This window comes from Miniopterus schreibersii, assembly GCF_964146895.1.
Source record: "Miniopterus schreibersii genome assembly, chromosome: 7".
Classification (NCBI taxonomy): domain Eukaryota; kingdom Metazoa; phylum Chordata; class Mammalia; order Chiroptera; family Miniopteridae; genus Miniopterus; species Miniopterus schreibersii.
The window spans coordinates 26144158-26155936 of NC_138108.1; the positions used below are offsets into that span (position 1 = coordinate 26144158).

Genomic DNA, 11779 nt, shown 5'->3' on the forward strand with positions numbered 1-11779 from the left:
GAAAAGTAAATTGGTGTAGCCACCATGGAAAACAGTATAGAGGTTCCTCAAAAAGTTAAAAAATTGAACTATCATATGATCCAGCAATTCCACTTCTAGGTATATATCCAAAGGAACTGAAATCAGTGCCTTGAAGAGATATATGCACACCCATGTTCATTTCAGCATTCACAATAGCCAAGATATGGGAACAACCTAAATGTCCTTCAAAGGATGAGTGAATGGATAAAGAAGATGTAGTACATATATACAATGGAATATTACTTAGCCACAAAGAAGAAAGAAATCCTCTCATTTGCAACAACACGGATGAATCTGGAGAGTATTATGCTAAGTGAAATAAGCCAGATAGCGGAAGAAGACTTTATGTGGTGTCACTTATACGTGGGATCACAGAAACAGAGAATACAATTGTGGATGACAGGGCTTGGCCAGTGTGGTTTAGTGGTTGAGCGTCAACTCATGTCCCAGAGGTCACAGGGCACCTGCCCAGGATGTGAGCTCAATCCCTGGTAGGAGGTGTGCAGAAGACAGCCAATTGATGTTTCTCTCTCTCCCTCTTCCTCTCTTTCTATAAATAAATAAATAAATAAATAAATAAATAAATAAATAAAAATTATATAAAAGAAAAAAAGAATTGTGGTTGACAAGAGCTGGGGAAAGGGGGAAATGGAGTAATGTAGGCCAAAGGCTAGCATTTTCTTTTAACTCTTATTTTAGTGCTTCTGACCAGGATTTCTCTTCTGTGCTTCTCTATAAAAAGGATGCATTTCTGACACATAATCTTTTTGAATTCTTTAAGAGATTTTGTTATCCTAGCCTGTTTGGCTCAGTGGTTAGAGCATAAGCCCATGGGATGAAGGGTCCTGGGTTTGATCCTGGCTAAAGGCACATACCTTGGTTGCAGACTCAATCCCCAGCCCCCCCCCCCAGAGGTGCATGTGGGAGGCAACCTAATCAATGTCTCTCTCACATTGATGTTTCTCTCTCTCTCTCCCCTCCTCTCTCTGAAATCAGTAAAGATACATTTTTTAAAAAGTTGTTTTGGAAATACTAAATTTAAAACAGGAAAGATGCCCAATAAGATTGAACTTGTAGATCTGGATTTGCAGGAAGAAGTGCGGTCTGTAGATATAAATTCTGAAGTCCGTATGTACATGGCTTGTAAAACCATGGGGCTAAATAACAGAGAACAGAGAGGATTCAAGGACCTATTCTTGGGTGCTCCGAGATTGACAAGTCAGGGACATGAGGAGTGTGTGGGTGTTCAACACAAACTAATGTGAACTTCTCCAAGAGGGTCAGGTTCTTACACCTTTTCCATCTCCAGAGCCTAGCACCGTGGGTGGCAAACAAACAGGTGCCAGGTACTGGGGAAACAGCTATGAGTACATGTAAATTCCTAAAGCCTGCATTCTAACTAGCAGGCCAGGGAGCCTAACGGATGACCAAAATAACAACTCATTAACATCGAAATGGTTTCCCCAGGAACCTATAACCTCCAACCTTCCATACAGGTAAAGGCAGTGGGCATGTGTGGCTTGGTGGTTGAGCACCGACCCGTGAACCAGGAGATCACGGTTCCATTCGGGTCAGGGCTCCGTCCCCTGCGGGCGGCGTGCAGGAGGCAGCTGACAATGACTCTCATCACTTATGTTTCTCTCCCTCTCCCTCTCCCTGACGTCAATCAAAATAAACACAGAAATTACAGGTGTGTGAGAGCTGGCCTCCCCCTTCAGGAGAGCCAGGCCACAGGGTTGAGGTGCGGTGAGAGGGCGGCGGGGAGCGGTGACGGCGGCCTCATCTGAGCCGCCGCTCTCTCCGGCGGGCCCCGCACCTCCGTTCCCGGCGCACCCGCCCAGGGCCCAGCAGCCTCACCCCACTGTCCATCGGACTGTCCGCCTGTGGCTCTGTCCGGCAGCAGGAGGGCCGCTTCCCCTCAACTAAAGCAGCGTTTTAAACCAACCCGCTCCCCGGCGCGGCGTCTCCCGTGGGCAGGCGCACCCGTGGCGGGGCATGCCGGGAACTGCAGTTTTCCCGGCCCCGGAGAGCCCCGCGCCCGGGGTGGGATCCAGACCGGAACCGGCGGCGCGCGCGGAACGCGCAGGCCCGCGAGCCGGTGACGTCAGGCCCCATTGTGCGCTCGGGAGGGGCACGCCGGGAAATGTAGTTTCCTCTGCTCGCCTCACCGACGTCCGGGTCTGGCTCCGGGTGGACGTGCGGCCTGTCAGGTGAGACTCCAAGCTTAGAAAACGCGTTTGGTTTTAGGAGGGCTAAAAAGCACCAAATAACTGCTGAACGGAAAATAACAAATGTAGTTAATGAGCATAAAAATTAGTAAAAATACAGAGTTCAAGCATTCTTCTCATTAAAAAAACCACGCAATCAAGCCCCCTTTCATCCTCGCCTGTGGTGGCCAGACGGAGAGAGGAAAACATACGGATCTGCTCTCTTGGTTTGTGTCTCTTCCGTATAATTCGTTTCTTGTCTTGTAAGTGAATGGGTATTTCTAAATCTGGCCGTGAGTAGCTAAGGAACGGGAAAGGGTCCTGGACATGAAGCTGCAGTCGTTTCCTAGTTCTGCTGTGAGACTGGGGTTCACACTTACCCAGAAGCCGCCTACGGTGAACGACAGCAGGCTCTGCGGTTAATGAGCCGACAGAACACCTGTTACCCCTCCAGGGCCGCCCCGGCGGGTGCAGCTGAGAGTCACTTCGGCCCTCAAGGGGCTGCAGTCAGATCCGAGGAGTCCTCATTTGCTTAGCAAGTGGCTGGCGGAATTGGTCTGGCTGTTTTTCTTCTGATAGCTGAGCCTCGGCCTGAGAGGGAGAGAATGTCCGTCCAGCCACAGCCCTGAGACGTGTTCATCCGAGTGTGAGCTCATCAGGTGAAAGAGAAGTGAGCACTGCTTGCACTATCCAGAGGAAGGGACCAAAAGAAGTTTTTAATTTGAAAAGCGGGAGAGTATTTTAGAGCGCCAGTGCAAAGACGCAGTTATTCTCTCAGTATGTATTTTCTCTGGCAGTGACCTCTGATCTGTCTGCAGAGATGAGGGATATGTGTATGCGCTCCGCAGATAATCCAAACACTTTGAGGTAATGAGAGTGTTCACCTTCTCCTTGAATCTCCGTATTAGGCAGCAGTCTGGGAGCCAAATTGATTAAATTTAGTGTCTTCCGTTTCTTTTTTTCTACCATCCAGCAAAACATATAAGAACTTAAGTCAAGCAATTACAGTGTTAAAGAATCTTAAGTCTTCAGTAAACTAATTCATTTGCTAGAGGACCAGTCCAGATACCCAAGAATTCATTATATTAAAAGTCTGTTCTATTGTTTTAAGTTCCTGATTTTTCTTGATTTCTCTCTTTTCAATTGATATTTTTTTATACTTGTTGATTCATTCAAAAAGCAAGATCTTTTCAATCATGGATTTCATGAGGACCACATCCTTTCTCACTACCATACTATGTAGCTAGCCTTCTAGCTGGCTTTCCAATCAGCCTTCCCAAAGCTTTCTTCATATAGCTACTAAAACAATCTTTAAAAAAGTGACTCTGATTCTCAGTCCCTTGCTTAAAAAAACATGTAAATGTTCCCCCTTTGAACCAGTAGTTTTCCATTGAACAGAAAGAAGCCCAAACTGCTAATGGCTTCAGCCTAATTCACCAGCCTCATCTGCACCTGGTTCCCCAAGGGAACCTTGAATTCAAGCCTCCTTGGCAAGTCTTTGTGCTTATGGGCTCTGTGCCCTCTGCCAGGCTTGCCCTTACTCTTGTCAGCGTGGTGAACTCAACAGAAATTTAACCTTTTCTGTGAAGCCATTCTATTCCCTCCCAAAGTACTTACTGCACTGCCTTATCATTGTCAGTGTGTCATGTCTCCCCTTAATCAGACAGTAGGCTCTTTGAGGACAGGAGTTTGGTTCTTTTTATTTTGATCTTTTTATTGTTAACACCAAACACAATGTCTGGCACACAGTAGAAGCTTGGTAAGTCCTTGTTAAGTGAATGAATTAATAAATTTTGAACACTTCTGACAGAAGCTATGTCTCACTCCCTTAACTATTTATATATTCTATTTGTAGGCCAGGAAAAGGCACCTGCTTTCTTCCAGAGCTGGCAATGATTTGACATTGCAAATATGCAGATGACAGCAAAGTTACCTACAGTCTTTTCCTCTTGGAGTTGAAAAAGTGTTCTATGGATAAAGAAATGCAAACACAAAAAATTTAGTTTTCATATCTTGTTGGGATGGTGAGAAATGAGAATGGCAAATTCACTAACCGGTATTTCACCTTATGTGGACAGTGCAGGCCTTTTGATAAGTATTAATTAGTTCTGGGTGTAGATATTACAATTCAGAGGAGTCTCTGACTTTTTAATGAACTGGTGAATCGGACCAGGGCTGTGAAGATATATCTGTTAGTTGAATCAGTTTCCAGTAATAATGCTTCTTATAAGATCTCTGGCACTTAGGTACACTGACTAAATTTGTGAAAGTAGATTCACATTGTTCTACTGACCAAACAGGAATAAGGTGAAAGTTATGGCAATGCTATTGCAGCTCTATTTTATATTTTCTAGGATTACTCTTTTGGTATGTAATATGGAATCAGGAAGAAACATGAGTGTTCCCTTTAAATTTTCTCACACAGTTCAGCTGTCTGATATTTCTGAAATTTTCAGATTGAATAATAACAATAGCAATGTATATCATTTATTGAATCCTTATGATCTATCGCCTCACTTGATCCTAGATGTACCTTTAAGATGTAATAGTTACATCTTACTGTAACTATTTTACTGTTGAGACAACTGAGATTTGGGGAAGTTAAGTAATTTGCATAGAGCCATACAGCCAGTCAGTAACAGAACTGTTATTTGGACTTGGGTCTATCTGGTCTATTTGTCTTCAAAGCCCATGTTTTTCAACTTGCTTCTGTCTCCTACCCATTCTCCACTCCATTCCGACAACAGTGGGTCAAGACAGAAATTTCAGGTTATAACTATGAGATGAGAAAGACATGAGTGAACGCCACACAGTGGAATATCATACATTTATAAAAACAAATGAGGATATAGGTGGTGGTCTGTGGGTGTTTATGCAAATATCCTGTTTCTCCTTAAACTTTCACGCACTAATGTTAGTTGGTTTATCTTACCAGCCACAGTTATCATGGTGTGCTAGGGTGACTTTCTATTCTCATTTATTAATTGGAACTCTTTTTGTAAAAAGGAGTTGTATGTTTTCTCCCATTTATTTATTATTTGAACTTTGCTATAAACACGTGTTTGGTGAGTGATGGGTGACAGAAGGCAGAGATGATGCTGTACATCTCCCATTTATTTATGTATTCAATTATTTATTTATATTGGTATGGGTTTATGGATATTTATTTTGTTTTTTGGGTTATAATTTAAAACTATCATTAGTTTATCGCTCAAATTGTTCCAGTTTTGGCCATTCAGAGACCAATAAGGAACTGTGTCCCATCATTTTTTTTTTTTTTTTTTTAAGCACTTCCTTACTTTCTGTCACTGCAAGATTTTTTGGCTTATCTTGTATTTTCCCTGCCCAGCCCTAGATTCAACCACTTGTCTGAGGAACTCTGTTCCTTTTTATTAAAAAATGGTGTTTAAAATCTCAATGCTAGGGGTGTCACTGCTGCTAGTTCCTCTCAGAAATAGAGATAGGGAATATATGTATAAATACCAACCCATGCATACACATTCATATCTATATTTCTGTATGTATATTTTACATATATAAATGTGTGTACATATAAATAACCAAAACATGAGTTCATTTGGATATTCCTGCTCAAATGCAGCACCACAGTTTATTCTAACCTTTGCCCTTTTCTTGTTTTTTTTTTTTTTTTTTTAAGTATGTATTGATTTCAGAGAGAGGAAGGGAGAGGGAGAGAGAGAGATAGAAACATCAATAATGAGTCATTGATCGGCTGCCTCCTGCACACCCCCATTGGGGATAGAGCTTGCAACCCAGGCATGTGCCCTGACTGGGACTTGAACTGTGATCTCCTGGATCCTAGGTTGATGCTCAACCGCTGAGCCACTGCCAACCGGGATATTTTTTGAAAGAGATATAGAATTTGTTTTATTTCTTCCTTGAATGTTTTCTTAGAATTTGCAAGTGAAACATCTGGGCCAGGAGTTTTCTTTGTGGAAAGGAGTTTAACTACTAAATCTATTTTTTTTTTAATTTCTTTAATACTTATAGGACTATTTTTTTTTTAAATATATCTTTATTGATTTCAGAGAGAGGAAAGGAGAGGGAGAGAGAGAGATAGAAACATCAATGATGAGAGAGTCATTGATCGAGCCCACAACCCGGGCATGTGCCCTGACCGGGAATCGAACCCGGATCGCCTGGATCCCGGGTCGACGCTCAACCGCTGAGCCACGCCCAGCTGGGCTAGGACTATTTTTTTTAATGCATCTACGTAGTTTGTGTCTCTTAATGATTTTATCTAAGTTGTCAGTTTATAGACATAGAGCCGTTTGTAGTCCTTCCTCATTATCCTTTTATAATCTCTGTAACCTTTGTCTTCTCTTTTTTTCTTGGTCAGTCTGATTAATCAGTTTTATTGATTGTCATTCAAAGAACTAGCTTTTGGTTTCATTGATTTTCTCTATTGTTTTGTTTTCAAATGTATTGATCCCCCCCCCCATGTGTATTATTAAACCAGAACACTTTTGAGAGTAAAAGGGTGCCAAGGCAAAAAGCACAAACTGGAAATGTCCCAGGAGCACAGGGATATATGATCACCCTACCTATAGGGTATGCGGAATGGGAAAAATGGTACATGGGAACCTCTGTGGGAATAAAACTTTACAGTGTCTATTTTTTCTTTTGTTTTCATTTGCAATTATTTGAATGTATAACCTATTAAAAAATAAAATGTTCTTACTTAAATATCTGGCGTAGTTCCCAGCATATAGTAAGATCTCAATGTATGCTGTTGAATAAACGAATTGATCAGTTAGTTATTATTGGTGATTACCTGAGTTTCATTGGAGAAAGTGAGGTAGCCATTATACATTTAATTCTGAAAGTCTACAACATATATATCAGAACTGAATGATTGGCTTTCTTTGTATTCCTAGCCTGCAGGTTTGGTAACAAATATTATCATCAAAAAGCAAAGCAGTTTATTGCTTACATCTTTCTTTTACCATTTTCCTGTTCCTAGGAGGCCTCTAACATATGAAGAAAGAGTACATTGCAACTTGCTGGGGAAAGTTAGGGGGATTCAAGGGTCTCTCCAGCTCTGTTCGTTTCCCTCAAAACCTGTTCCCCATCCCCATGCCTACTGAGGGGATTTCCATTTTCACACATTATTCTATATGTATGCCCACAGCACAGTGGAGTCTCTCCTATGTGATTTTTGGCCAAGAGAACCTACACAATTATGGGAAAACTGATGAGAAATAAGATTTATAAAGTGGAATTCAGTGTCTTGGTAAAATGTTATCATAACTGCAGCCCAGACCTTGGTTCAGTTGTTTCAGGGGCTAAGATGCATTATTTGATATTTAGCATGTTTTTGAATTCCATCAGTCAATAAAACAGAAGAATAGAGTAAAATTTTTATTTATGGAATGAAAAAGGGTTATACCACCATTCCTTGTTCTGTTGATTTGGGAAAAACCTAGTCTGTCTCTTAAAAACATAAAAAACATGCACATAATACATATCTTAAAGAATGTTAAGTTGAATGTAAGTGGTGCATTTGGATAAGTATTGCTGAAAATAATAAGAATTCTCCTGGTTATAGAAATAAAATATTAACCCAGCCCTTCAAAACACAAGGCTCTGAGATAAGCTACAGGTCAGCATTATAACAGGAATGTGTCTCCAAAACGTAGGAAATTTCAGGTGGATGAAAAAGTGGAAATTAAAATGACATTTCACCCAGACACTAAATGTTACAAATCTTATTTCTCAGGATCTGTTTCTTTATTTCTATAGTTCTATGATTTCTTTATAGATATTTCTTAATTATATTTGGAAACAGATGGTACCTTGTTATAATTGTGGTAGCCCCCTACAGAACAGAAATACAAAATACATATATTCCACTAAAAACATTCAAATTGAGGTTAAGGGATCACTTGGATATCTTGGTGAAACAATTATTAGATGGAAAAAGGCTAAATCTTCATCAAACATTATTTAATAAGATTATATTACTAAATAGAATTGTTTCTCTTCTGGCTGTCAACAAATAGGAAAATCCATATTCACATTGCTTTCTTCATTGTTTCCCCATAACAACCAGTACAGAAGAGCCACAGAGGTAATACATTCAATCAAACATATTGACAATAAAATCCAGCTTCTACACTAGCTCTGAAGTGCACATTGTCTCCTGAAAGCTTTGACAGCTTGGCTAGTTTCATTTTTTACCCTCACACACTCTCTTCCTGGAAAGCATCTTGGCTTCTTAAAATAAGTGTTCATGGAAAACATTCTCTCTAGCTATAGTGTTACCAAGATACAACTTCTTTACTTGTATAAACTGAACAGCTTAATAAATAAAGATTGCTGTTTCATATGATAATGAAAAAATTGGGTTTATATACTATAATTGCAGTATTAAAGATTTCCCTTAAACAGAAATCTATCTTTGTCATAGAAATATTAACCTATATGCCTGACTCTTTATCTGTGTGATCTTGGGAAAGTTACTAAACTCTCTGTGCTTTAATTTTTGTATTTGTAAAGTAGAGAGGGTTAAGTAAGTTAATTACCACTAGGAGACAGTTGTCCATAGGTTCCTCACATTCCTCTGCCCGTTATTCTGGACTATCTTTTCTACATTTCTCTGCCCTTTGTTCTGGACTATCTTTTCTTTTTTTTTTTTTTACTATATCTGAGGATATATTTTCCATTGCTTTTTCAGAGAGAGTGGAAGGGAGGAAGAGAGAAACATCGATGTGAGAGAGACACATTGCTCTTGGGGTCAAGCCCACAACCGAGGTACGTGCCCTTGCCTGGAATTGAACCTGGGACTCCAGTTCGAGGGCTGATGCTCTAACCACTGAGCAGAACCAGCTAGGGCTGGACTATCTTTTCAAGAATATTTGTACAGGGGACAGCCTTTGGATAGTGTCTGCCTTTGGAGCAAAGGGCAGGCTTGCTTACCACCATCATAAGAGATTTTGATTCCCTAAACTCCGGATCTCCTCCTATAACACAACCCACTGCATGTGCAGTTATCCATTGGGCCAATCAGTGAGGCCCCCTCTGGTACCTGGGGACAAGGGGAACTAATCCTGTGTGGTGATTAACAAAATCCTCTGTCTCTGACCCAGGAGTCTCATGTCTATATGAAAATGTGGCAGGATAACTAGTTAGCTCACAAGTAAGGTAAAATCTCAGCCCCCTTACAGTTTCTGACATATATGAAAGAGCTAGAGTCTGGAATGTAGAAAATGCTCAACAAATATTAATGTTTATCATCATCAACAGTATCTATCTAGCTTCAAAAATACTGAGATTTAACCCAGCAATTATGCTTCTAGGAATTTATCTGGCTGAAAGTTGAGAGATATGTGTAAAGGGATGTATGTTAATTGTAAAATTTTGTGTAATAATAAAGTACTGGAATACATCTAAGTGACCATTCTATAAGTCTACTATCACCACAGCGATACTACCTAACAAACCCACTTTAAAATTCGGTGTCATAAAAGCAAGCATTAATGCTCATACTCATGATTTCTACATGTTGGCTGGGAAAGCTCTGTTCCACAGGTCCCCTTCTGGGGCCCAGGGAAAAGGGATCTGTGACTGCCTGGAGCATGCCCTTCTGGGGAATGATACAAGGACAAGATGCCAAGATGGCAAGTCCAACCACGTGAAGCACATTTCAAGCCTCAGCCTATGTCGCATCTAATAACATCCCAGTGGTCAAAGCAAGTAACATGGGCAAGTCCAAAGTGAAGACACAGGAAATCGCACCAAGACCACCATGAAACCGTGGTGAGGGTATTGGTGGTCCTACGAGGGAGAGAGTTGGAATCCACAATTTAATCTACCACAGTCATCAATAGGAAAGTGGTTAAATAATGACAATACGTTCACACTAAGCAGCCGTCAAAAAGGATGAGTATATTTGAATGTTTAAAAATGGAAAACGCACACAATAAATATATCACTGAAAAGTACAAATTGTAAAATACCTGTATGATACTATTTTTATTTAAAAGGAAAGCTTTTGAATACATGTATTTATTTTAGAAGCATAGTAAAGAGCTTGGATAGATACCAAACTGTTAACTATTTCTTTTCAGGATCAGAGTTGGGAGATGAGGGATACTCCCTTCCACTTTATATTTTATCTACTTTTGTATCGTTGGGAAAAAATTTATAGGTAGGTATTACTTTTGTAATAAAAAACCTGATAAAGATTTAAAAAAAAAAAAAACTAAAAGAAAATGGCAGACAAAATGTTTTATCTCCTAGGTATTTTCTAGTTGATGACTCATTTCCCATTCCCTTTTCCTGGTACACATAAGAATAAAATAAACCTAATATCTAGAAGTTTTAGGTCCTTGACCCTACCCCTGCAAAACTTCATTTTGCTTCGGGAAAGATCTGTTTCATTCCACGTAATCACCCTGAGAATTTTATGGTACATTTTAATCCTATTGGGTACCTTGGTGGAGCAGAGTTTTCCTAAGAATATTTGAGGATTTTCTCAGTTTCTTGACATTTGTTTCAGAAATGCTATTTTTCTGTTTTGAAAATCCCATTTGGTTCCTTTTAAAATTAGTATTATTGCTTCTTGGCCTTTTGGCTAAGATCAAGAGGTAGAGTTAGTGTTACAGTTTCTATTTCTCAGCTGAGAACTTCTATCTTTCCATCCATTTCAAGAGATGTTCAGTGGGATATGTGAGCCCCAGAGGGTTAGGGCTAGAGCTGTAAATCCAGAATCTACATGTGGAAAAGAAATTGTCCAGAGAGAGTATAAAGCAGGCACCTGTGGAGATGGAGTGGGATTAATATCCTCTATTTAAATTTGAGGGCAGCCTAGTTGTTTCTCAGACTTCTCCTTTTCAGAATGAAACAATGCCAAACACCCACTTCTATTTTCTCCATGCAAACTCCCTTTTATAGTCCTTTCTGTTGTTTGTTCCCTGAATGTTCACTTGTTTCTGTACATTACTCTTAAATGAAAGAATTCAAAGGAGAGGCAGTACATGAAGGAAGATTCTGATCAGTCAACAAAGAGAACTACCTCCGGGGTACTTCATGATCTTTTCTGTTCTCATTAATATAATTTTGAACTTTTAAACAATTTTTGTATTCTACATGGTATTTCTCTTACCTAAGACAATATTGAAACAAGTCCCAAGTAACTGAAATCTTGCCAACGTAATTAAAAACCTCAGAGCATATCTAATAGTAATTTAAAAGAGTAAGAAGGGAATATGTAGTTATTGACATGCTTGACAAATTAGTTTGGGCATCTGTGTGGAAGGGTTGTAAATAAGGAAAACCTTCATGTTACCAGTACATTTAATAGGCCACCCTAATATATCTGACTTAGTTCTTTAGATTTTTGTAGTCAGAATTTAGGAGAAAATTGTAAACTGTGTAAGTTAGGGAACTGCATAAATTAGATAGTTATGTTAGTCTTTTCGGTGCTATAGCAAATGGCTAAAAGATTTGAAAAAGAAAGAGTATTGGGGTGATTTCTAAGAAGTGTGAGGTTTTGTTTTGGGATGATGAAAATGTTCTAAAATAGGTTG

General features: G+C 39.8%; 1 protein-coding gene across 1 annotated transcript in view; it reads right to left on the minus strand.

Moving 5' to 3' along the window:
- Positions 1-2061, minus strand: part of CCDC150 (coiled-coil domain containing 150) — a 48174-nt gene extending 46113 nt beyond the window's left edge. Inside the window, exon 1 of the mRNA XM_081142462.1 lies at positions 1879-2061. Coding sequence (XP_080998588.1) covers positions 1879-1890 — 12 coding nt within the window. The 5' untranslated portion in view covers positions 1891-2061. The remainder of the gene's footprint in view (positions 1-1878) is intronic.
- Between the last annotated feature and the right edge of the window lie 9718 nt (positions 2062-11779).